The 12602-nt window shown below is 49.9% G+C and overlaps 1 protein-coding gene across 7 annotated transcripts in view; it reads left to right on the top strand.

Moving 5' to 3' along the window:
• ANK1 (ankyrin 1) overlaps window positions 1-12602 on the top strand; it is a 120775-nt gene that overhangs the window by 17937 nt on the left and 90236 nt on the right. For all 7 annotated transcript variants that reach the window (XR_010794969.1, XM_066639197.1, XM_066639202.1 and 4 more), the window contains exon 2: window positions 11220-11321. Coding sequence is in view for 6 of the 7 variants with exons in the window: in XM_066639197.1 (XP_066495294.1) it covers window positions 11220-11321 (102 nt within the window). In the remaining variant the exon portion in view is untranslated. The remainder of the gene's footprint in view (window positions 1-11219; window positions 11322-12602) is intronic.

A 12602-nucleotide genomic window follows, 5' to 3' on the forward strand; every position in this document is an offset into this window, starting at 1 on the left:
GAGGAACATATTCCATTAGCATCTGGCTCGCTCTGCAGCAGCAAGAAGGGAGTCCGTCTTTTCAGCCAGGATGCAATGCAATTTTCTGGCTCACCCAGAGGTGGGGAATAGTTGAGGAAGGAAGGGGAAAGAGGGAGATCAGGCTCGGGTTTCATCCCTGGCGCAGGGGACGATGGCAGCACGGCAGGGCAAGTCCAGCCCAGGCACGGTTGTGAGTATCCAACATGCTTATCCTCCGGGCAAAGCTCCTCTTCTCTCTGCTTTCCCTCTGCTTTCCGACGTTCCCTGCCTCTCCAGTGGCTTTGCTGTGGTTGGGACCCTGGCAAGCACCCTGGTGCTGCAACTGAGCACTGATCACATTTTAGCCCTTGCACTGCTCTCTCTCTCTCTCTCTCTCTCTCTCTCTCTCTCTCTCTCTCTCTCTCTCTCTCTCTCTCTGTGTGTGTGTGTGTGTGTTGGTGCTTTTTTATTGTGGCTCCTGTGGGTGAGGAAGGAATACTGGGCTGATGGATCTGGTGTTTTATGTTCTCTCTCTGTCTCTCACTCACTCACATACATTTTGACAGTTCTTTCTCTGATGGTTCAGTTGGTTTACAGGCCTCTGGCACTTGCGTCTTTCCTTGGGTTAAGCCACAAGACATTGCTTACAATTTAGACTTGAGACAGGGCCACAGGCCTGTCCTCCAGTTGACAGAAGTTGCCCAAGCAGCTCAGGCTGTACGACATCTGATCTGCAAAACCCATTTCTGCACGGCTGGTCCTTTCCCCAAGAGTCCAGAATGCCACTTAATTCACCCTCATTCTTGGTTCCCTCCACCGTCCCTTGCACATGTATCCCATGAGATGCCACTCTTACTGCTGTGTTACTCACAACTTTGTGTTGCTTGCAGCAGCTGTCCCCGTAACCCTGCGTGATCGCAGGGGAAGGGGTATCTCCAAGAGGGCTGAGCCGTGCTGGTCTCTGCTGGCTGAGCCTGCAAACATTGGCTAAACATGGGTCTCAAGTGGGGGGGCAGGGGGAGGTCACAGGGAGAGCAGCACACCTTAGAGTTGGTTTCTTGCCCTCCAGAGCTCTTGCCAGAAAGAAAAGTGCAGGCCATCTAGTCTGGCAGTCCTCTTGTGTGTACGTGTGGTGGGCAACCAAGATTGGCTGTTGACCTTGCAATGCATGGATGGACCTCACGTGCAGGGCCAGAGCAATTGGACTACTTTGGCCAAATTGGGTCCCGAGCCTGGAGGGGCCCCACACTGGGGCAGTGAGTGGAGCACCCACAGCTGCAGCCTGTGTACCTAACATTCCAACATGGAATCTTCTATGCCAAGGCATTGTGAGGACAGCATGGCAAGTGGAGCATTGCCACTGGACAGCCCTTCCTCCTGCCCACTCCTGGGTCCGACTGGTTTGAAATCACCCTCCCCGAAGCCGTTGGCGGTTGTGCTGCTTCCAGGTGCCTCCTGCTGCCATCCATCCTAGCGAGTAAGCCCCCACCCGTGGAAGTGCTCCCCTTGCAAAAATGTTTTGCGTCGGACCCCACAGCTCCTAAGGCTGGCCCTGCTCACTGCACCTCACAAAAATCCCACATGTGAGTTCACCAGCTCTAATGGTGTCTATTTGCAGTGTGTGAGGTGGACCCTTGTGGACGACTCTGAGAAGGGAGTTGGAAGGAAAGGCAGAGGCCGTTCCAGCAAGGTCCTTTCAATCCACTCAAATATCCTGAGAAGTGTCTCTTGGAGTTGGAGGTTGGAGTTCTGATGTGCAGGGACTGTGAAGCAGAGAGAGTTCTGAGGTTGCTGTTTCCGAGCAGTCTCCTTCCCCGTCCAGTCCTGGCACTCAAAGGGCATCTTGCGTCCAGAAGCCCCTAATTCAAATGCACACCTTGCATCCTCAAGCCCCTAATTCAAATTTGTCATTTCCCTTCTCCTCCTCCCAAGTGGCTCAGTCAGTTGACTAGTCAAAAATAAATATGAAATCTGTTTATTATGGCAACAAAGAATGAAGAGGAGCTTCACATCCTGCCTTTCTTCACCGGCTTGGGTGCCCTTTCCATTGTGCTCCTTCCTGAGGCAGCCCCCTCTCCCCATTCTTGCTGTCAAAGATGGCAGCTCTTTCATCACATGCATGGAGAGTAGGAAGTGCTAAGTCGAGAGGCTGAGGCCTAGTTTACACTGAAGTGAGAAGGCTCTGCCTGCGCTATACCACTTGTGAGGGGCACTGCGGCAGACATTGCTGAAGCCCTCTGCATTGCTGGCGCCACCTGCTCCCTGCCCACCACCCTGAGATAGTCCTCAGATTCAGAGGGGAGGACATGGTGGTGGTACAGCCACCCTCCCGGCTCTTCCTCCTGGTGTTGGAGCCACAGAGAAAACTTTGCCAGCTTGTCTTTGTTGGCTACTAAATGCCAACTGGTAAGGTTGTACATGCCGTATGTCTCACTGTGGCCTCCTGCAATACACCTAGGCCTTGCCTGGGATGGGAGATGTATTTCCATTGCCATGGAGACAGAGCTTGGCTTCCATTTTTTTCCTGCAGGCTGCTGTACCACTGCAGCCAATGTGTTGGCTGGGAAACTGGAACAACAGCACAGTTTCGCTCACCAGGGCAGGTCCCCTTTCACCAGGCATTGCGGCATCGTGGAAGTTGGCCTGATGGTGTGGCCCCCAAACAGTCTTCCATGATGGTACCAGAAAACCTTCCTTATCTGAAACAGGAAAGTCCAGACCTGGGTCTGCCACTTTGGTGAGAACAAAGCCTTTATTGAAAGGGGAGTGGGCAGAATATAGGCTGTAACTTGGTTACTTGCATTACATCAGAAGATCTCAGAAGATGCAATGGGTTTGAATGTGCACAGTATACCTGGGCAGGGCTGGGAAACACCCCTGCCTGAAACCCTGAGCAGCTGCCGCCAGCCAGTGTTGGCAATCCTGAACTAGTGGGCCGAGGATCTAACTCAGTTGATGGTGGCTTCTGGACAGATGGAGAACAGCTTGAGGGAGTCATGATGGAGACATTTAAAAATATGCATAGAGTAGATAGATAGAGGGACATTCTTTTCCTTCTTGCATGACCCCAGAACCAGGGGATGTCCACTAAATTTGAGTGATAGGAGAGTTAGGGCCCAATCCTAGCCAATTTTCCAGTGCAGGTGTAGCTGTGCAAATGGCATGTGCACTGCATCCTGTATTGGGGAGGCATTAACAGAGGCCTCCTCAAGATATGGGAACATATATTCCTTCATCTTGGGGCTGCATCGCTATTGCATTGGTGCTCAAAAGTTGGATAGGATTGGGCCCTTAGGATGGTCGAAAGGAAATATGTCTTTAACCAGCACTTAATTAATCTGTGGGACTCCTTGCCACAGGAAGTTGTGATGCCCTGTGACCTAGATTCCTTTGAAAGGGATCTGGGCAGATTGATGGAGGAACAGTCCATCACAGGTTACAAGTCTTGATGGCTATACACAACCTCTGGGTTTTAGAGGTTGCCTCTCTCTGAATGCCAGATGTAAGGGGATACACCAGGATACAGTTATGTTGTTGCCTTGTGTGCTCCCTGAGGCATCTGGTGGGCCAGTGTGAGATACAGGAAGCTGGACTAGATGGAACCTGGCCTGATCCAGCAGGGCTCTTGTTCTTATGCCCAGAGTTATAGGGCAGGGAAATGTTTGCTCCTAAATGGTTTGTTGTTCACAAAGGCAGTTGTGATTTTGCCAGCAGTAACTGCACATCTTTGTTGGGTAACCTGCTGGTTTTCCCAGGAGACCCTTGAGCTGTCTAGGCATCACAGAAGCCTCTTGTTTTGTGCTGGGGGGGGGGAGGCAGGTCTACTCCTCTCCCAGGTTCTCAGCCACGCAAAGGAAACTTGCAGGAAGTGACAGGTTTTGCAAACACCCAGAAGCAGCAGCCACAATTTTCATTGCTTCTGAATGACATCAAAGCCCAGCATAGAAACTATGCCTGTGCACTTTGTGCATGCCCAGGGACTCAGGCAAGCAGGTAGTGTCTGTGGCAGCTACCAATAATGTTTGCAGTCTAAGGTGTAGATATGTCGACATGTTTAGATATGCTTAGGACTGCACTGTCAGTGATGCAGTGATAGAAGGTAGGCTGCCACTTTGCACAAAACCACACTCTCCCACATTTCATGGGTGAAATCAGGGTCACCCTTGGGTGCTTCTGGTACCAGGGATGCCTCAGTGTCTGCTGCTTCCCAGTTGTGTGTTTCTGGAAGGGATGGGTCCTGCTCTAGGTTATATTTTCTTTTGGTCTGCAATTGTCCATCTTCTCTGGTTTCTGGAGAGGGCTGTCAGCACAATCCTGTTCATGGCTGCTTAGAAGTAAGTCCCATTTATTGCAATGGGACTTACTCTCGGGTAAGTGTGCATAGCATTGCAGCCTGTTTCAGTGCACTGGTCTAAAGCCTCAAGGGTGCTTAAGAGAGCCTTGAATTTCACAGTGGGTCTGGTTTCACTTATTATAGAATTGCTGCTATCATTCAGAAACGAGTGTGCAACGTTTACGGTTTGGCTGGGCAAGCTATGGAGGAGGCAGGGATGAAAGGAAGCTGGTCTCCTTTCCTGCAGGTGTACAGGGTAGCAGCAACAAAGAAAAAGACAAATGGTGGTTTGCCAGGAACATAATAATGAGACTGTCTCAAAAAAAATAGGACATGTGAGGCCAAACAGGATGAAATGCCTGTCATGCGATGGGGTTTATGAGTTTCTTTTTAAAAATATTTTTATTAATTTTTCCTATAGTATCATCACTATATGTGGGAATTACTGGGTAACAGAAAAAGATAAACTCCTATGCTGGGAACTTCCGGGAGCTTTTATTTATCTATTAAAAATATTTAGTTAAAATATTGATTAATATTTAATATTTAAAAATATTATCTGTTTAAAAATATGTATTTAAAATATTTGATGCACAGCTGACAGTGAGATCACCTTGCAAGCATGGGTCCAAGGCTTTAGTCCTATACACACTTACCTGGGAGTAAGTCCCATCAAGTTCAATGGAACTTACTTCTGAGTAGGCATGCATAGGCTTGAGCTGTGACTGTAATGCAATCAATCGGTCAAAAACAGACTTGGGTCTTCTTATGTATGTAGTTTAATTTTCCTTGAGAAGCAAAATGCTCACTTAGGCAAAAATATATTTTTGGTTGGAAAAAAATGTTGTTGTTGTTGTTGTTGTTGTTGTCGTCGTCGTCGTCGTCTTCTTCTTCTTCTTCTTCTTCTTCTTCTTCTTCTTCTTCTTCTTCTGCCATCTTAGCAGCATTCAGACATGCAGTCAGACTGACACCCTGTACAGACTGCATGACCTGTAGGGCTGGCCCATCCATGAGGCCAACTGAAGCAGTTGCCTCAGGGCCCAGTTCTAAACGGTGTGTGCCAGCTTACCACTGGTGTGCACTGTTGCAAACGTGCCGTAAAGCACGTTCGCAAGCCGTTAGTGCCGGTGGACCACCGGTGCGCCACTGCTCTGTGATCGCCCGAAATGCTGGGTGGCGGAGGGATAGGTGGGGGCGTGGGGGGAGACAGGGAGGCAGGTCCCGGTACAGCAGGCAGCTTAGGATTTGGAGCCTGGCAGCAGATTGGTGGGGGCACCCATTTCCTACTTGCTTCCATTGCTCCTCTTTCTACTCCCTGGATTGAAAATGAAGGGGAGGGGAAGAAGACGAAATGTGGAGGGGATGAAAGCACTGAGCTAGAATACTGGAGAGTGGGAGGGGCAGAGGCTGGCACATCATTGGGCAAGGGGGGGCATCATGTGGCAAGTCACCCCAGGCATCAGGAGGTCTTGGGCCAGCACTACCTGAGAGTAAGTCCCATTAAATTCAGAAGGACTTGTTTCTGAGTAGGTATGGATATATGTAGATACTCCCAGTGGAAGATTGTATGAGAACAGCTGTGTTGAATGACTAGAATAGTGTTTCTCAACTTGAGGTGGTGTCTGGTTGTACTTGTGGGACCCCTGAATTCCTACCACCTCGCAGCGAGACCAGGAGCGTGACACAATGAACAGAAGTAGGAAGCTCCAAAGCATGCTTTTCCATGCTTGAAGAAGCCCTCCTGTCCAGCCTGAGCCTCAATAACGTCATTGCCAGTTGCTTCTGGTGGTACTTAAAATAGGTGGACCATGTGAAGTGGTACGGCAGAGGACAAATGTTGAGAAACACGGAACAACTAGAATTAGAGAGTACGTGGCTCTCTGCATCCGTGGGCTGGGCATTCGCTGTTTCCAGCAACTGTGGATCGGCGGCAGTGTCAGATGCTTCCAAAGCGGCTTCTGGGTCACACCTAGGCCCTGAGACCTGCTCCGTTGGCCCTGGCATGTTTTACACCAACCTTTTGGGATGGGGGTTTGCTGTGCCAAGGACAAGGGGACTTGGTCTGTAGGTTTACTAGGGAGCAACAGAGAGAGAGAGAGAGAGAGAGCTGTTGTTTGTGGCCTGATTCTCCAACGCACATAACTGTTGGAGGCTGGAGTCTGTGCTATGTGTGCCTTTGGTCTCATGCACCAGAAGTCTCCTTATGTTGACTAAGAATGGAGCTTCCATTTGGGGAGGCACTCTACCTGTGAATATCTGATACTTATCAGATACTTATTGACTAACAATAAGGGAGGGCTGTTTTGTTCATGCCCTGCTTCTGGGTTGCCTGGAGACATCTGGCTGCGAAACAAGAATGCTGAACTAGATTGGTTTGCTATTGCAGGTTTGGACTTATTGACTATGAACGTGTATATTGGCAGTGGGGAGGGCCCAGGAAAATCATTTGGGAAGTTGTGTAAGGACCTGGACCTGCTCCATTCACAAATACTGCTCTTCAGTGTGTTGCCAGCTTCCTTCCTTCTCCGTTCTTACTCCTCTTCCCTCTCCTGTACTCAGGAGGCCTCCTGGCCCAGGGTCCCTTGCAGAAAGTGCACAGTTAACTATAGCAAACAGGTCTTCCGTAGCCAACTGCCCCCCCTTGCGCACCTGCTCCTATACTTCCACTGCAGCAGGAGAAGTGGGGGCCCAGCTTCCATTCCTGAAGGCTGATGCAAGAGTTCAAATCTGGGCTGGTTAAGCTCAGGCCAAGCTGCAGAGAGCTGACCAGGCGTCAGTAGAAACATAGAGCATCAATAGAGCTGACCAGGCACCAGACTGCGATAGAAAGATCAGATAGAGCATCAGCTCTGATACATGCACTCACTCCCTTTGTCCTTCTGTCAACTGTGATCAAACAAGTCCTAAAGTTACTTACAACACACACACTCACCTGCCCTGGTAAGGATCAGACTGCATGTCACATTAAACGTTAAACAAAACCTTGCCTAAGTTTTTTGTACAAGGCACCACAAGGGGAAGTGATCGGGGCTGGAATTATGAAGAAACCCTTCCCCCCCCCCCCAAGCCATGGTCCCAGGGAAACTCTGCTTCTTCAGGTGTCTGCCCTGGGCTGGGAGGGAATCTGCCATTGGGGGTGATTTTTCATCAGGACCAAACCTTAAATTTTGAGTTTTACAATTTGGATTTGACCATGAAATTTGCCAATTGAAACAGACCAGTGTTTCTCAGCTAGTAGTACAGGTACCACCAGTGGTACTTGAAGCGGTGTCTGGTGATACTCATGGGACCCCCAGACACCTGCTGCCCAGTAGGAACGTGACACAACAAACAGCAGTAGGAGGCTTGGCTCGGTGGGCAGAGCTCCAAAGCAGGCTTTTCTGCACCACCCTGAGCCTCTTACTGGTGCTTGTTGCGTCGTGTCTGGCCTCCCAACCCAGAAGCAATTGGCAATGATGAAGTTGCCAGTTACATCCGGTGGTACTTCAAATAGGTGGATCATGTGAAGTGCTACAGTGGAGGACAAACACTGAGAAGCACGAAACAGACGGTTTTGAGGTTGGTGACTCTTTGGAGAGGGTATGTGTCTGTCTGTCTTGAGTACTGGTGAAATAAATGAATCCATGCAAAATGTGGCAGGTGTTGGGTGTTGTAAAATACCAAAGTCAAACTGGACCTTATGGAGAATGCTCCAACAGTGGTTTGGAGGCTGGGGGAATCAAGGTATTCAGGGGAGTGGTGGTCAGGGTCTTCACGATTTTGCTCCCAGTGGGGTTCCAATTCTGATCTTCCTCCCCCTTCATATGCTGTTTTATGCAGGAGAAAAAATTTGGCTTTCAATGGAAGTTTCTTTTCCTTTACAAAATAGCACATGGGGTGCAGTTGGGGTTGGAATTGTAGCAGAGAGGACAAGTCCTAATGCTCCTGCCACAGTTCCACTCCATTTAAACTTGCTCTGGCCTCTATTTAAAAGAAAAAACCCACAGTTGCGCCCTATGCGTTACATGTCACATGCAGTCTGACCTTGAGCGTTACTGCAAATCGTCAAATTCTGATGGTGGACACTGAATAGTCCGCATCGGCCATTGGGCACTCTTGGGTGCTTCAGATTTCCAAGTTATTGGAATGATGTTTCTCACTGGTTTCTATCAATATATTTTTTGGAAGCACACACCTTGTTCCAGCTATGGTTAATGGGATGTCATGCAATGCTCCTTGACAGCAGGTGGTCAGGAATTATTGAGCGGCCGTGTCCCAGTGGACACCATAATGCTTTGTTCTTCCCATCAACCCAAAGAAATGTGTTACTGGAGAAAGAAAAACAGAGCGTTGGATAGACGGGTCAATCAATAGCATGTAAGCAAATACCGTGACTCTCCTCTTGACGGCTCCCTCCGGGCTTGGAGGATGGTGAGGAAGTGCCTTCCAATGAAGTGCCTTTCTGTGTTGAAATGACCATGGGTTCTTCTAGCCCAGCGAGTGTTAAACGGCACATTGGTGTGCCGCCAGAGGTCCACAGGTGTGCCACAGGAGTTTGGACCTCAGCACTGAAAATAGCTGGAAACTCTTCCAGGTTCTGTGGTTCTGTTTCTAGGGTAATGGTCTGTAGTCTCAAATTGTCTGATCCTCTTCCTCCACCAGTGGAGCCGTACTGGGAAGTTCCACTTCTGCTCTGCTAGTACCAGTGGTTGAAAAGCACTGGCCTGTTTGAACATCAGCAGATTGTCCTGGTCCTTACTCCTCCTGCCCCTGTTTATTTGTAAAAGCTTTTCAATAAGTGTCTTGCAGCTGAATAGTGAGTTGGTGGTTTGTGCTTTGGGCAGGAGAACCACACTGATGTTTAAGAATTATATGCTGTGGCTTGAGCACGGAATTATGCCTTCTTTTGGGAGATTGTTCAGAGTATTCTGCCAGAATAACTTAGAATAACAAGCCTAGGTGTGTCTGCTCAGAAGTAAGTCCCATTTATGTCTGTGGGGCTTACTCCCAGGAAACTGCATAGAGGTTTGTACTCTGAATGTGGGAGCAAGCTCCACTGAACTAAATGGGATTTACTTCTGAGGAGTCATGCATAGGATTGTACTGTTAGTGTAGCATCTCCCAGATGAGGCTGACTAAGATGGTTCCTTCAGCTAGTGGATTGGCAGAGAGGGGATCTGCCTTTGTCCACCTGCCTGCCTTCCCCCACTACTGTTCCTCTTTCCACTTCCTGGATTTGAAAAGTGTGGAGGAGAAGAGTGTGGTTGGCTAGAGTGTCTCCTGATTCTCTAGGCCAGTGTTTCTTAACATTTTTCCTCCACTGTACTGCTTCACCTATTCAAAGTACCACTGTCAGTAACTGGTAATGACATCATTGCCAGTTACTTCTGGGTTGGGAGGCCAGATGTGACTTGACAGACAGAGGCTCAGGGTAGACGGACAGGCTTTTTAGAGCTTGATAACTATGCTTTGGAGCTCTACCTTCCAAGCTGAGCCTCCTACCACTGTTTGTTGTGTAGCGTTCCTGGTCTCACTGCTGGGCAGCAGAGGTCCAGGGGTCCAGTGAGTACCACCAGACACCACCTCACTGGTGATACTGCACTACTGGTCGAGAAACACTGGTCTAGGCCACTACTCTCCTCCCTACTGTTCTCCCTTCCGCACATCCACTCTCTTCTTTGAATCTAAGTGTCATACCGGAGATGGGGCAAGGTGTGCAAATACCTCGGGCACCAGGCTTGGGGGCCATGCCTCACTGCTATCCACTCTCCCCTGCAGTGCCCCCCCCACAGCACTCAGTCACCAATATCGGCATGCCATTCTGAGGGCCTCCCCCCAGTAGCGTTCTGGGGGCTGGGAAGCCATGCACGGCCTCCCTGGCCTTCCAGGTTGAAAACTGGAAATGATGATTTCAGCCTCCAGAAGGTGTTACAAGGCCTTCAGAGTTCTGGGGATGCAGCTCATGGCTTCCCTGGCCCTCCGAAGGCCTTTAGGGAACCAAAAACCAGCCAAAAAACTGGAAGTGACAATTTTCAGCCTCCAGAAAGCCTTAGAGGGCCTTCAGAGGGCCAGGGAGGCCATATGTGGTTTTCCTGACCCTCAGAATGCATGGGAGGGGGAGGCATTGGGCATGGGAGGGTGGCATCTCCAGGGGGGTGACTCCTGGAGTGTACCCTGGACAGTGCAGTGACCAGGAACACCACTGACCATTGATCACTGAGCAGGGTTGTGGGGCGAACAGTGGCTGGCACATTGCTGAGTGGATTGGGCAGCACTTGGCATGCTGCCTCAGGTGTCTGGAGTCTCCCAACTGTTTCTGCGTTCTCTTGCTGTACATTGCATGCTCCTTGCTTCTCTGAGTGATGAGAAGGTCTAGGGGCACGTCTCTCCAGTCTTCATTTCCTCTGGATAAGAGGCCATTGGGGACTAAGGGTGCATTTAAAATATTTGTTTAATTAATTAAATATGCAACTAGAATGTAAGTGGAAGCTATTTCGATGTCTCTTGTCAGATCCCCAAAATGGAAGGATGGTTTTAACCCAGAAGCATGCTCTCTTTCTCTCTCCCTTCTCCCCCCCTCCCCAAAATGAAACATTTCATTTCCTTTGTACTCTATGTGGCCTTCCATGTGCTTCCTAGCCATGGGTTGAGGGGCTGTTAGCCCATGCGCAAATCCTCTTCCATGCAACCATAAAACTAGAATGTGAAGTTAATGGCTAGGCTAGAACCCTTCTTGACATGCTGGCATTCCATGTGCCAGGAATTTGGGGAGCCTGGAGAAGCATCCAGTCATATGAACTTCAGCCTGAAGTCTGTAGTGACAAGATCACTACCTCTGTGAGAACTACCCGCATTCAGCCCTGCCTGACAATTCGATTCTGTTGACACGTTCTCTTCTCTTTCCAAGGCCGATGCTGCGACCAGCTTTCTACGAGCGGCTCGCTCTGGGAACCTGGACAAAGCTCTGGACCACCTGCGGAATGGTGTGGACATTAACACCTGCAATCAGGTAAGCTGTGGGGTCCTACTCAATGTCTCTTGTACACTGTCACTGATGCACTTTTCAACATTATTTCCTTTTATTATTTCCCATTCAGTGACCTACAGGGGCCGTGTCAAAATAAGGATACAGTTCAGTAAGGGAACATCGCTAAATTCACGAGTGCATACAACATCACAATATACAGGTGTGCCCCGGGAACTGTGGGGGTTCTGTTCCAGAACCCCAATGGATACCTGAATCCATGGATACTGGGGACACTCCTGCGTTCTCCCGTGGCCTCTGCGAAGAATGGGCGTTTAGACTAGAAAAAGGTCGCTTCCAGTTTATTCATAAAACCAGAAGTGACATTTTTTGTCCTAAACAGCCATTCTGAGCCACACAGAGGCTGCAGGAGGATGTGCTTAGCCTGTGCAGGGCTCAGAAGAGCCTCCACAGCCGAGGGTGCAGAGGGGCCTGGAGGGTCTCCCTGCATTCGCGGTTAACTGAAATGGTGGATATGTGATCCGTGGATATGGGGGGGGGCATAACAGGAATGAAGAAGGGTTGAAATTCACTTCCCCCTTCTACAAGCTACTGTCTGTTTGGCAGTGACAACCGGGCTCCTTTTGGCTGTGGTGCATCCTCCTGACAGCTGTCGGGCGGCTACCATCATTTTTCTTTCTGCCATAATGTCCCTCTGTGCCATGCCATGCCATCATATAACATTGTTCACAGGAGCAGTGGCGTAGCTTGGGGGGGTGGAGCAGCGGGGCGGACAAGCAGTCCCTCCCTTCAGAGCCATTCCCGGCGGGGGGAGCAAAATGGAGCCGTTCGGCTTTCTCCCTCCCCCCTACGGCTCCATTTTGCTCCCCCCGCCGGGAATGGCTCCGAAGGGAGGGGCCGCTTGCCCGCCTCGCTGGGGCTCCCCACCAGCTGAGCACTCCGCCCCCCCCTCCAGCTACGCCACCACACAGGAGCATTCTGGGGAAAAATGGCAACCATCAGTGGAAGCTTTGAAGTCTCGTTAGAAAACTCAAAGGGGTTAGGCAAATTCACGAAGAAGGATGTGTCTTGTTAGTGGTGACTAAGCACAATGGCTGTTCAGTTGTGGTGGCTATAGAGAGTATCCATGTTCAGGGGCAGTCTACCTCTAAATATCAATCACTGAAGGGGCAAAGAGGAGGAGAGGGTTATTGCTGTTTATGTCTTGCTTGTGGGCTTCCTGGGAGCATGTGGTTGGCCACTCTGAGAAAGAGGATCCTGGACTGGGTAGACTCTTGGTCTGATCCAGCAGGGCTCCTGTGTGCC

The sequence above is a fragment of the Tiliqua scincoides genome, chromosome 11, assembly GCF_035046505.1.
Source record: "Tiliqua scincoides isolate rTilSci1 chromosome 11, rTilSci1.hap2, whole genome shotgun sequence".
NCBI lineage: Eukaryota > Metazoa > Chordata > Lepidosauria > Squamata > Scincidae > Tiliqua > Tiliqua scincoides.